The sequence below is a fragment of the Excalfactoria chinensis genome, chromosome 17, assembly GCF_039878825.1.
Source record: "Excalfactoria chinensis isolate bCotChi1 chromosome 17, bCotChi1.hap2, whole genome shotgun sequence".
In the NCBI taxonomy this organism is placed as follows: domain Eukaryota; kingdom Metazoa; phylum Chordata; class Aves; order Galliformes; family Phasianidae; genus Excalfactoria; species Excalfactoria chinensis.
In genome coordinates, this window is record NC_092841.1 from 2,761,263 (window position 1) to 2,774,469 (window position 13,207).

General features: G+C 46.7%; 1 protein-coding gene across 6 annotated transcripts in view; it reads left to right on the plus strand.

Moving 5' to 3' along the window:
- Positions 1–10,899: 10,899 nt before the first annotated feature.
- Positions 10,900–13,207, plus strand: part of B3GNTL1 (UDP-GlcNAc:betaGal beta-1,3-N-acetylglucosaminyltransferase like 1) — a 102,622-nt gene continuing 100,314 nt past the window's right edge. For 3 of the 6 annotated variants that reach the window (XM_072351667.1, XM_072351668.1, XM_072351670.1), the window contains exon 1: positions 12,712–12,897. In XM_072351667.1, the coding sequence (XP_072207768.1) occupies positions 12,847–12,897 (51 nt within the window). In that variant the 5' untranslated portion in view covers positions 12,712–12,846. Of the gene's footprint in view, positions 10,916–11,286; positions 11,419–12,711; positions 12,898–13,207 lie in introns of those variants that run through there. The other 3 variants (XM_072351671.1, XM_072351672.1, XM_072351669.1) reach the window with 3 other exon arrangements.

A 13,207-nucleotide genomic window follows, 5' to 3' on the forward strand; every position in this document is an offset into this window, starting at 1 on the left:
GTCACTGCTCGGGGCAGGGCGATGAGGGGCTTTTTCTGGGTGAGAGTTCACGGATGAGCATTAAACACATACAGAGGGCTCACAGTTTGGTGTTACCCTCCTTAGTGCCTTTTATAACACGGAGGCGGATGGTGCGGCTCGGAGCGCTCCCTGCCCGCTGCTGCAACAGGAGGGCATCCTCAGCACCGCATCCCCTTCCGTTTGCGGGCTCAGCTTTTCACGTCGGGTTTTTGTTGTTGTTATTTTGTACATCGCAGGTAGCGCCCTGTTGCTCGTGAAGCATGAACATAATCGCAGTAATTACGTCAAACGATGCATGTGAACGTGCCATTAGCACGCAGGGACGCGGTGACAACATGCGACATGCAAAACGCCCCGTTCTCATGTGCGGCCACACGGCTTCAGGGCTCCGAGCCTCGATTATTTCTGTAGAAGGGGGTTTTGTTGGATTGTTTTGCTTCCTGCCCCGCCGCTGGAAAGAAAAGCACACAGAGAAAACACCACATTGCTTTATTCCTCGGCGTGTTTATGTGTCCAACCCTCTGCATGCCCCCCCAGCCCCTCGGATCCGATTCCCCCCACAGCTCTCCAACTCTCTGCGTTTGGTAAAACAAACAAGTGCCCGGGCAGCCGCTCACATTACATCGGAACTTTGGAAACTGACCGAAAACTGGGAACTTTTCAGGCGCTGGAATAGAGAGCGCTATTCTGCACAGCCTTTGGCTTCCCTTCACCCTTCGTTTCTGAGGTCTTAGTTCTGGGGGCAACGGGGCAGTAATGACAACACGGGGGCTTTGGAAGCGTTGTCGTCTCCGTGCCTTCGCGATGCTGATATCAGGCCGACGCTGAGGAGACTTAAAAACGAGCCCAGCAGAGGCTGAGGCTGCGGAGCCCGGAGCTGCGGGCAGCGGCCAGGTTAAGCCTCCCCCAGTTCCGAAGTGAGGGGCAGAAGGAGATAGGGAACCTCTGCAGAAGGGGCTGCTCGGTTCGCTCATTTGCATCTCAATCCCCACAATGCTCTTCCGGCTACTCACAGCTATTCCATAGTAGTGCTCTTGGCTGAGATCTGGGAACACGCTCAAAGGGTGAGGCAGCTTTTGGATGCACTGAGCTGTTTTCTGTTTGAGCTGTGAAAAGCAAACATCTTTTCAAGGGAGAGCACTCCGAACAGGAATTGATTTATTTTCATTTACAATTCAGGAAGAGCGAAACTTCGGTGAAATCTGGGTTGGAAATATTGTATAATATCACAAGGAAACATAAATCCTCTGCAATGAAGGCTTCACGCTGCCCCGAAAGCAGAAGTTGCTGAGTTATTAGGCTGGCCTAAGGTTCTATGGTTGCAGAACAGGCGGCACAGGTTCTGGAAGCAGCTCCGTGCACTCAAACACTCAAACCCCACTAAAGCTCCATCACCTTCTCAAGGAGAAGCCCTAAAGATGAGGCTCTGAATGCCCACAGCCATTGAGGGCATTCGCTTCCAAGTTCTCTTTGAGCGTTTTCTTGTCACAAATCCAGGCAAAGCTGGGGGGGATTTTAAAGGACCCGAGAAACAGGAGAACCTGCTCATGGAGGGGGGGCGTCTTTGCTTTCCACTCAGATGTGCACATTGGAGAACAAAAAATCGAGCGGTGATTAGAGATGGGCTCAAGGTCTGGATTTACATCTTCCTCAAAGCACAACTTGTGTTTAGACCTTGAGTGTTCGGGGCAGAGCTCTCCTGCCAAGTCAGGAACCAGCTGAAGGCACTTTCAGATGCAGGATTTGGGGTTAAGCACATCTCAGATGAACGTGCAGTGCTGGTTTAAACAGCGGGGCAGATCTAATCTGTTGGAGTCTCACTCTGCATCACTGTCCTGAATTCATAGATGCTCCTGGAGAGCCTCACCGGTCCCTGTGTGGGTTCTGATGTGCATCCCCTCATTCTGCTGCTCCCAGGCAGCTGATTTATTTTAATGTCCCTCAGCTTGTGGGAGGTGGATGAGATCCTGTGCAACCCCACAGCCCCTCGCTGGCCACAGGAAGGGAAATCTGAGCCTTTAAAGGAGGAGGGGAAGGAGGAGAAGGAGGGTGATCTCTGGGAAGGCAAAGTCAGATCTGAACAGCACGCATGGCAAAGCAGAGGGGAGGAAAGCTGTAGAAGGATTCAAACAAGCCACAGAGAGGGTGGGAGACAAGTAATACAGGAGCAATATTAAATAAATACCATTTGTAAGGTGAATCCAGTGGGCAGAGAGGAGTAAGCAGAATAATGAAAGAGAGAGAGGTTCAGCAGCAGAATAGGCAGTGGGAAATGTGTGTGTGCAGTGAGGGGGGCAGATATTGCTCTCATGAAGTTAAAATTAGTACTGAAATACACTCATCCATAACTGCACCCTCCTTGTTCCTGCTTACCTCTGTTACTACCCACAGCTGAGCACAGTTCCTGCTACTCCTAAATCTCTGCTCCCAACAGCTTTTCTTAGTTTTGATGTGCTTGTTTGCTTTCAATGGAAAAATTTGGAGTGTAATAGAAAGCAAAGAAAAATAAGAACAGTGTCACAGAAGGAGCCAGTGTTAACTGCATGACTGAAATAGGCCACAGGACAGTGGGATTTGTGATGGAAGAGTGTGGATGTGGAGCCAGGCAGCACTGCAGAAGCATCAGAGGAGGGGGCAGGGAGCAAAGCAGCCCCTCTCCCTTGGCGGCTCTGCAGCTCCCAGTCCCCTGGGATGTCTGCATCAGCAGCACAGGCAGCTCCCACCCAAATCAATGGGTGTTGCTGCAGGCACAGAAGTGAGACTTTGGTGTTTTCAGTGCCTAATTGTCTGATAAACAGAAAACCTCTGGGGAAATATATACATGCATACATATATATATACATATATATATATATATGGTGATTACAAGACATCACATCAAAATAAAGGAAGAAAGAAGTGGAGATGCCCAGACTTGTGATGTGGCCAAAGCAGAAGGCGTACCTACAGTTACACCTATTGGCTCTCAGCGCACCCAAGAATGTGAAAGCAGTGATGCTACCCCTGCAGGCAGCAGAGTTCATTTAGTTTGAACTCTTAAAGACATTCAGGACAAATCCATAGTTTGGCCGATATGTATGAGTGCAGATTTTACATTTCTACCCCTCCAGGTGCTGGCAGATGAACGTCCCTTTCTCCCCATGGTCCTTATTTTCATCTCAAGGATATGGAGCAGGGAAAGCAGAGACACTCACACCACTGCAGGGTTTGAGGTTTGAATGTGAGGGCACAGGCAGAGCCAGGCCAGGTGGGAGAGGGTCCTTCTGCAAAGGGGCATTTCCCAAAGCAGCACTTTCCTCAGGCCGGGGTAGCGGTGGTTCCTGTGCTTTTCTCCTCCGTTTTCCACCCTCCAAACACCTTGAACTGTTAAGCAGCACAGCTCAGGCAGACAGGAATTGGCCGTTTCGCTCTTCGCACATCAGACTGAAAAGCAACCGAGGGAATCGCAGCCTATTGAGAGGATCAAAAAAGGTGACAGAAAGCACAAAAGGAGACAAAGAAACGGAGATCATTCGCCATCCCACACAGCAACGCTGTCTCAGGACCCGGGGACCCAGGCGGAGGATTTAGTGCCTAAACCCGGAGACTCCTCGGGGCTGCGGCATTAACTCATGCTCTCATGCCTGAGACCGGATAAAGCTGAAGTCAAAACCAAAAAGCCTCTAAAAGAGGCCTCAGCATGTTGTTGTTCTGGGGGTAGCCCTGTGCATTTCATTGCAAGAATCAGTGTTTTCTTTTCATTTCACAATAACCCAGGTATCCAAAAGCCTGCCAAAAGAGCCTCCGAAACTCCGCGTTTCATCTGTGCGCTTCTTCAAGAGGAACGATTGTTTATTTCGACCATCTAATGAACATTAATTTCCTGCTTTAGAAAAGGCAATTTATGCCACTGGTGGAGCTGATATTTATCTCCGTGCATATCCTCTTGGCCGGCTCTGCTTTTCATTTTCTCCTGCTCCCCTCCTGTGTGCTCTGCAACCTGCAGGCTCAGCCCCAAGCGCGTTCCGGGCTTTCCAATACACAGCAAGAGAATCTGATAGGATCCCCTTCTAAAGAAACAAAGTGAAAGAGAATATTTGTAACAGGCCTGAAAACAAAAATATGTTTTCCCTTCAGCTTCGGAGCTCAGACCAAAGCGATGCAAGTGACACCAAACAAACCCGCCGCTTGCCAGGATAAACAGACGCGTGCGGTGCTGTTTGCTGCGTGCCTGCCACGAAATAAAGACACTGACATGCATTTCAATGCAACTCTCCTACAAATTGTGAAAAAACAATAATAATTGTGCACTGTTGATTCATTGCTGGGTTACCAGAAGAGAATATTTTTTTTGCAGACAGGATGAACTTGCAAGGTAAATAATTCAGCTGCATCATTTGCAGATTTCATGCTCCATTTTGAGCAACAGACCTTCCTGGAGCCCAGCTCCACCTCAGGTCTGAGAAGAGCAATGTGTAGACACTCTCTCTCTGAGCCACATTCGGTCCCGTGGGGTAGTTTTAATATGACAAACTTCTCTCCAGATAAATCAGCAGTTCTTCTGGTTTGTCTTTTCAGTGGGCTTCGCACTGTTGTCATTAACAGCACACGGATTTTCCCTTCTTTTTAAACCCAATCGCTCACTAAATGAGTGATTTACTTCTTAGTAAATGCTGTAGCATTAGCAGAGAGGAAAAGCTGAAAGATCTCTCTGTATGCCCAGAATCAGTCTGTGTAATGCTCCTATCAGTGACGTTCTGGGAGAAATACCTCTAATTCTGATTAAAGCAGATCAGGGATTGTCCGAGTAATCCATAAATTCCGACATTATTACATATTTGCTTAAGGAAAAACAATGGCTCAGATCACAGAATCGGGTCTGTGGCGGCTTCACAAAGTAGGGTCCTTTGTGCTGCTCTGTGGCAGTGTTTGCAGGGCAGAAGCATCAGAAGGAGGGGGCAAAGGGCCGTGCAGCCCGTATTCCTTTCACACCACCGAGCTCAGCAGTGAGGAGCCTCATCTGGAGGCCTGAAGCTGAGAAGACAACATTCATGTTTTGCAGCGTTTCCAGCTAACAAGCAGTGCGTGCACTGAAAGATGCTGCGGTTCCTCTGAGGGGTGGGGGCGGCCCTTTCCTTGTTTCAAGGCATGTTTTGGCTACAGAGGCTTTATTAGGTCAGATTACACTGTCATTTAGGAGCCTGCAAAGCTGACCACAGAGTTATCCCAGTGATAAGTAGGAGGCTGAGGATGAGGCGAGTTCAGTTCTCTGTCAAACCCTGCACCCAGCTGCTTACGTGGCCCTCTGAAAGTCATTAATCTGTGTTCTGAGTTTAGTTGATGGGCAGTTCTGAAAGTCAACTGACACAGATTCGTGGTCCCGTGGCCGTTTATTTTTGTGAGAGTGGCAAAGACAAAACAACTTGAAAGCCTGACGGTGTGGTACCAGGCTTTGTTGAGGCTAAAAGGTCTTAGTTTGGAATGGCACAAGGACAGTGGCAAGCTATCACCTCTAATGAAAGCTGACATGCAGTGAGTAGGGAATTAGAAGGTACCTTGACTCAGAAACACCGTGATGCCAGAATAAATCTTCTTACTTTTAGACTATGCCGTAGTCAAGCACATTTTCCTTCTTTTAATGCTTTTGGAAGCAGTATTTGACTATCAGTTCTGAAGTTCCTAGCTTGGTGATTTCAGATGGGAGCACTCAAAGTATATTAAGACAGAAGGGAGGAAATATGTTTCTATATCTGCTGCTTTCTCAGACAGGATTCTGGCTGAAAATACGATCAAATCTATTCAGGAGCAAAAGGACTCGCGTGAGGCTTTGAAGGAAAAGGAAGCTGCTGCTGATTTCATGAGCCCAGGAAGAGCTGCAGGAAATCTCCTGCTAGGTACAAATCTTTCTTAACCTCACAAAGCCAGCTTGGGCCTTATGGGCATCCAAATGCTTGAACACACACAGGTCTGACAGTCTGTGTCTCTTTTCCCCTGCAGCGATCTATCTCTAGCCAACAAGTCCTCTAAGCAGAACTCTGGAGATCTCATTCATCACTCAGATCAGCTGCTATTTTTAAGTTTCCCTCTTTCAGGCTACAAGAAAGAGATCACTTTCCTCTGCATTGGGAGTTTCATCTCCTGCCAGTTAACAGACCTCTTTTTTTTTCACAGTTTTATCCATAAAGGATGGGCAGTTTCAAGAGGAAAAAAAGAAGTAGAGCTAACCCAAACAGTCCATGATATTTGTAGCTCTATTTCATTTCATGCCTCCCTCACTTCACAGCACTATAACCTTTTTGAATTGCCCTCTGTGATATCCACTCCTTCACTGTTGACCATTGCTCACTTATTCATTGCTTGTTGGATCAGCTGGGCACTTGCACAATCAAGTCTTTGTTATGCTTTCAGACAGGCTGCAAGCCACAATATTGAAGCAACACAAGGACTGTTTCCTCTGTCGGTATTCTTCTTCCCTCACATTTAGGAAGGCAGCATCCTAAATGCATGAAAACGCACATGAAGCAATTACAGCCATAATTCACACAGTAGTTCTCATTGAACTGGTTACACAATGTCTTTTCCCCTTTAATTGTCCGACCAGAGTGGAAGACACAAAAAAATCTGAAGAGTTTTTGCAAGTTGGTCAACTGAGAAACGAGGATTTGCTTCTTTAAGCAGTGCGTCAGGGAGCAGCTTTATTTAGTCAATTGGGAGATGGTGGCTGGTGGTACGCAGTGAGCAGGGATCCCTGCTCCCTCCAACCAGTTAATTGGCCCAAACAAATTGGAATGTCATTTCCTAACTAATAAGCATTGACAGTAATGAAGAGCAACTGCAGGGATGGAAGGAAGAGAAAGGAATGCACATACCAGGGTTCTGCAACAGTATGAAATGTCAGAGTTCAAGTTTACGTGCATAATAACCACAGCAGACACATGGGTTTTTGGCTGCCTAATAATGCCAGAATCCAAGACGAAGACATTACCAAATACAGCTTCATAGGTTTTAAAACAAAATTAGACATTCCTGGGTCCAAACACCTGTACACCCTGAAGCTGCATCTCCACATGCAGAGCATTGGATGCAGCACAAGAAGCAATGTTAGCAGAATGTTATTTTTAGTTTATTTCATTAGAAGTCAAAATGAGGATCTTGGCTTCGCAGGCGGCGCAATTAAATTTCTCTGTCTTGCAGAAGAGAGGAAAAAAAAAAAGAAGTATCTTACTTGGGAAGGGAAAGTTAAATAGAAGAGAAGTAGATGGGTTGATTATGGAAAGAATAAGAGTATTCAGCAGAAGTAGATGAGAAAGTATTTTGTCACAGAGAGGGAGAAGCAGAGTCTTTGTGTATGGTGGTTTATTGCAGGCCCTAATGGCATCAGGATGATGTTACCAGGGAGCCTCCACACAATGAAATAATTTACTGTCATCTCTTATATCCTGCTAGCACAACAATGTGGTCCCCACAGGCCTATCCTAAAACAGTTTTGATAGCCAAATTCCATTTGCAGCTCTGCCACAGAAGATGTCACAACCCTATCTTAAAAAAAAAGAAAAGAAAAAAGACTCATACTTGAAACATCTTTCAGTTTATTCACACAAAATGGTTGTGAGTCGATAACGTCCTTTAAAAGGATTATTATTATACAGCCAGATCTGCTGAAGCCTAAAGGGCTGCTGACCTTTCTCTCCTTTCTCACATCTCGCAGCGCTGGCAGCTCCCACAGCCCCCAGTGCTGCACGGGGCCACAGCTTCTTCCCAGCACTCTGAAGCCCAGGAAAAGCCACGAGAGCCGGCAGTGTCCCACTCCCACACTTCCTCCCATTGGGCTCAGTGGCCCAAGAGGAGTGTCACTGCCATCAGCCTCACGCTGACTGCACCCCAGGCTGGGCCTCCATCCCTCCCCCAGCCCAGCAGCAGTGCACTGTTGGAAAAGATAGGAACAAGGCATCACGGACACCCCTTGCACAGCTTGTTGGCCTCCTGCCTTATAGAGCACGGTGTCCCCCAGGTTAGCAGCACATTTATCAGACAGCTCAAAGGCATCCCTGGCCTTGAGACCAGTTATATACAGAACAGAAAGCACACAGAAATGGGGTAACAGCTCTTCAGTGAAAGAGAACAGTTTCCTGTCTTTGTTCTGCTCACATCTGGTCAATTTTCTGACAAGAATTACATCTTTACTACTCTTTTACAACGCAGAGCCAATACAGCTGTAAGGGCGTGAGCCACTCACTCAACTAGCCTTTGTATTATCAGCTGAATTATTAACTCCAGTAAAGCTGTAAAATCTGTTTTACTGAAGGTGCGTGGATGTGAAAGAACAGTGAATTTCATAACACAGGGTGAGTCTGAAGAACTGGCATTAACAGGAACGTGGAAAAGTATTCCTTGCTTGAAAGTTAAACAAAGCCAGCATGGAATTAGTGACGATAAACTGTATTTTAAGACCAGTTTTTCAGAGTAGATTAGCACAGTAAGATTAATGTAAGAAGTTATAAGATATGATATAATGTGATATAATAAGATATGTATCTTACAGGGCAGTATAAAGATTTAGAACACCTACTGAAATCTGTTTCTGATGAAGATGTATGAAGTTAATGTTGCCACGTTCTCTAGAGCTGCACAATTCAATAAGCTTTTCTTCAGAGGCCTTTGGCTAATCCATCATTCAAAACATTATTCTTTTCCCTTCCTGTCTGTATGTCACACAAAGATGTGCATCCAATCATTGTCTTGTGGATCTCTGCATATTATACACGTCTCAGTTCCCGCTCTGTATACATTCCTTTGTAGGGGTATGATTTATTTCTTTAAGCATTTTCCCATCTTAAAATGTCAGATGCTTCCTGTACTTATATAAAAAGAAATGTAACCTCCCAAAGGTATTGGAGTTCAACAGAATCCTCAGTGTGGACAATATGAATGCAGCAGTGAATCCTTGGGAAATATACAGTTCCACCTACTATCCTCAGCTCTCTGGCACAACTGTATTCCATAAGTGCTTCACACTTCAGTCAGCAAGGAGATCAAAGAGAGGTACGGCTTTGGAAAGCCAAGAACCTAAGCTGAACTTTCTAAAGGTTTACTCTTCTTCAAGTGGAAGCTTTGATTCTCAAGGGTTATCACTCGTGGTGCTCAGGAACTCGTCAAGATTAGGAAAATGGGATTTCAAAGCTAACCGGTGCCTATTTTCATTATCTAAATCTGGCTATCTCTTGTAAATAACATCTTCCCCCAAACAACTGACTTACAAAACTTTTTCGGTAAGTAAGGAAATATCATTATTACTTTACTGGGTTTCACATTGGTTACTTAATAACAAAACCAAACCGTATTAACCGAGGTGGTTATACCACAGTTGGCTGCCTACCAGCGGGCTCTGCCAAACAGCAGGTTTCACCAGTTAAACGTAAAGATGTTCCTTTTAATGTATTTTTTATAAGTGTAGCATTGTATTAAAGCCCTCCTTCCAGAAAAGACAGCAAAAAGAACTCTAACTTTGCATAAGGCTGCCCAGTTATTGAAGCACAAGGCAAAAAACTGCTCCATCCCTTACCCTCATCTGTCTGCAAGGGGGTAAAACAACTCCAGCCTCAATGCCATGCAACCACATCCACCAAAAAGGTGTGCCCACAACAGCAGCTGAGTAACGGCTCCAAATAGAACAAAGTTACAGCGTGGTCCTCCAAATGGATGAGAGGGCAAGAAATAGAAGTGCACGGGGAGCGGATGACTGGTGGTGGTCAAGAAGGGCACATGTTTGGAGGTGTGGACTGGTACTGAAATGAATGGGAATCTTTCCAGTTCCCCATTGAGGTATCTGAGTCCAGGGCTGGTGTTAACAGAATATTCGTGACATTTGCCAACTCATAAAAACAACCACAGGCTTCTCCAGATTGACTCATTTGAAAAACAGAAACAATCAATAACAATATCCTCTATAACGACAGCGAACGTTTCAGAGAGAGCAACGTATCACACAGCAGCTCCTCTCCAGACTGCAACAGCACTTTGCAGAGAGGTAATTCAAACTCAATACGTCCAAATTAGAAGACGGTTTCTTTCAAGCAATTAACCCTGCAATTCCAGCAGAGCATCTGAAATCTTGAGTACACAGGGAAATTGGCCCAAACAACTGTTAGGTACCGGTCCCCACCAGTAATAAAGGAGGTGAAGGCCAAAGGAAGGCATTAGTAACTCTTGTGCAACTCCCTTAGCACAGCGTACATGTGTAACTAATTGGAAACCAGTAAACAATTCTGGCATTGAAGCACAAAGCAGATAATCTCACTCACACTGCTTCAAGTCATTTTCTTCTCATGTGGCTGCCTGGAATAAAACTGCTAAAACACTGTTTCCCTCATGCAGAAAAAGATCTAGGGGATATAATAGATCACAAGCTGATTAGGAGTCAACAGTGTCAAGCCATTGTGAAAAAGGCAAACACTGCACTAAGCTGTGCAAACAGGAGTATGGCTGCAAGACGTGCAGTAATCCTGCTCTGCTCAGCACTGCCGCAGCACAGCGGGAGCTCTGAGCGTCCTCTGCTGAGATGTGAAGTGCCCAGAGTAAAGAAGAGGGATGAGAATAAACAGAGCTAAAACACCACCAGCCAGGAAAGCCTGAAGGAACCAGCTGCGTGGAACCTATAGGAGAGGACAGGGGGAATGTAGCTGATTTGCAGAACACGTAAACTGTGGCTGCAGACACACTTGTTTCCTGCGGGTGGGTTAGAGGAAGAACAGTCGGTTTGGGATGGAGTGTGCAAGCCCTGACAGGCAAAGGAGGGGTTAACAGAGGCATTAGTGAGAGCAGCTGAGAAGGCACACAGCTGCAGGGGATAAAAACACTCAGGAGAGGGCTATCAGAGGACCCTTAAGGAGGGAGGGGGTTGCTGGTTCTTCTGAGGAGCTGAGGAGTGGATTTTGAGGATGTTTGGCTGTGTCTTATAGTGTTACGTTTGTTTAAGGTATTCTAGGTTTAGCTCTGGCAGGTTACTGGCCTCCTCCTTTGTATTGGTTGCATGTATTTGGTTATGCATTAGGTGTACTTTTGCAGAACAAAAGCAATTATCTTTTTTTTTTTTTTTACACTGTTTTTGCCTCTGGTCTAAGATGTGATTGAAGAGCTGAATCCTTTAAAGGAGGAGAAAGGAAGGGTCTTTTTTAAGGGAAGAACAGTTGAATCTCTGCTAATAGAGGGCTTAAACAGAGGAAATGTACCATAGGAACTGCAGTCTTTATTCAGGGAATAGGGATGGTCAGCAAGAAGTCATGTATAATAGAAGAAAATATTAGGCAATAAAATCAGCTCTAAATCTGAGAGCTATCAGGTATCAGGATCTCTTTGCTAAGTGGAAAAGTTGTTAACCCTGAGGCTGCAGGGGACTTAGATATCACAGCAAGATCTAAGGTAGGTATTAAGAAATCTAGTGGGTGAAGATGGTAAGGAATGGAAGATGTTGAGGAATCTGTTACTGGAGTGAGACCTTTGAGAACAGGATAGCTTTTGTCAGCAATGGCAAAGGTGATCTCATCTCAGGACAGCAGGACTACCACAATTTGCTTCTGGAGTCCTTGTTCTCTTCCACAGTGCTGTGAACAAGAATACTGCATTAACAATACTTCCTTGTCACTTGGCTGTGATGCTCTATGAAAATCAACCGAGCAGATTTGGAAGCTCAAAGCAGTCTTTGGGGGAACCTGTGTGCTGAGGTTGGAGTCAAGTCCCACTGAATGGTTTTTGCGTCTTCGTGGGCCATTAAAACTCTGTCCAGGAGAGTCCAAAATGAAAAATCACACTTGAAATAAATGCATTTGGCTGTGCTCTGTGGGCAGCTACAGAATGTAACTTAGAAAGTGGTTTCGATTGGTTCTCTTTCCTTGGGGGAAGGAAGCGAGGGGTTCCCTCTGTGCCTTGTAGGCTTCATACAATCAGGCATTGGTCTGACTGAGCTTCTGCGTGGTTCAGTGTCAGCAAAGCAATGCTAACTTTCTTAGATAAGGCAAAGCATGCAGGCAACGTAGACATGCTAGCAGTCCCTGTCGCCAGAAGAATAACTGATGGCACTTAGCAATGCTGTTCGCTGAGAGATTAAACCCAGGCTGGATGGAGAGAAGCTGTGCAGATAATTCCAAATAGATTCCCGGGGTGAATTACCGCTTGGCTGCCTTCCTCACCTCCTCAGTTCTCAGCCTGGTGTGCCAGCAAACATTTTAAGATAGCTGTGTGCTGTGTTTGCTCCTTGAATTGTCTGGCTGTGTAACAGGCCCTCCAGATAAACACGGCTAATCTCAGGGTTTTGCTCAACAAGGATTGCTTTGTGTTTTAATCATCCTGAATAGGTTGTTGTGCAGGGCCTCGTCCTGAGATCCTTTTTAGTTGTGAGTGGCTGCACGACAACAGCTCCGCTAAGCGAATGATTGATGATAATAATATCATTGCCAGCGAAAAAATGCACGCGTTTTAAGGAGATTAGGAAAATAACAACAAGGAAAGCGCTGAACGGGGCCGTCTAAAGCGTGAGGATGCGCTAAGCGGAACAAATATGAGGGGAACGTGTGGGAAACTGCGGGCACACTAATGGATGAGCGCCTCCACAGCCGGGCCCAAACATCCCGGCGCTGTGAGGCTTTAACCCGGACCCTCCCGCAGCACCGCCCCGACACGGCGCTTCCGGCCGCTCCGAAACCGCCACGAGGGGAGGGGGAACGAGCCGCTGCTGCAAGCGGGAAGGCCGGGAGGGAGCGGGGCGGGCCGGGTGCGCCGACATGAGGCGGGCAGCTGCGCTCCGAGGCGGTTCCTGAAGTGAAAAGGGCGGCCTGAGGGGCGGAGGCGGCCATGGCGGAGGCGGAGAGGGCCGCAGGGAGCCCCCCCGGCGCCGTGCAGGTGGTACGACGTGTCCGGAGGGCGGAGCGGGATCTGGGCGTGTTGAGTTGTGCTGAGTAGTGCTGGGGGTGCGGCGTGGGCAGGCCGTGTTTCTTGTATGTTTTATTGTCTCCCATTTGGGCTGGGGCCTGTGGGAGCTGAGCGTGTTCGACTGCGTGGACTTCGAGTTATTTATTTACTTATTATTTTTAATTAGTTTTCCTTGTACAAATCATAGAACGGCTCGGTTTGGATGGAACCTTAAAGACCAGCCGGTTCCACTCCCTGCCATGGGCTGCCCGCAGCCCATCCATGTCCTCGGGCACCTCCAGGG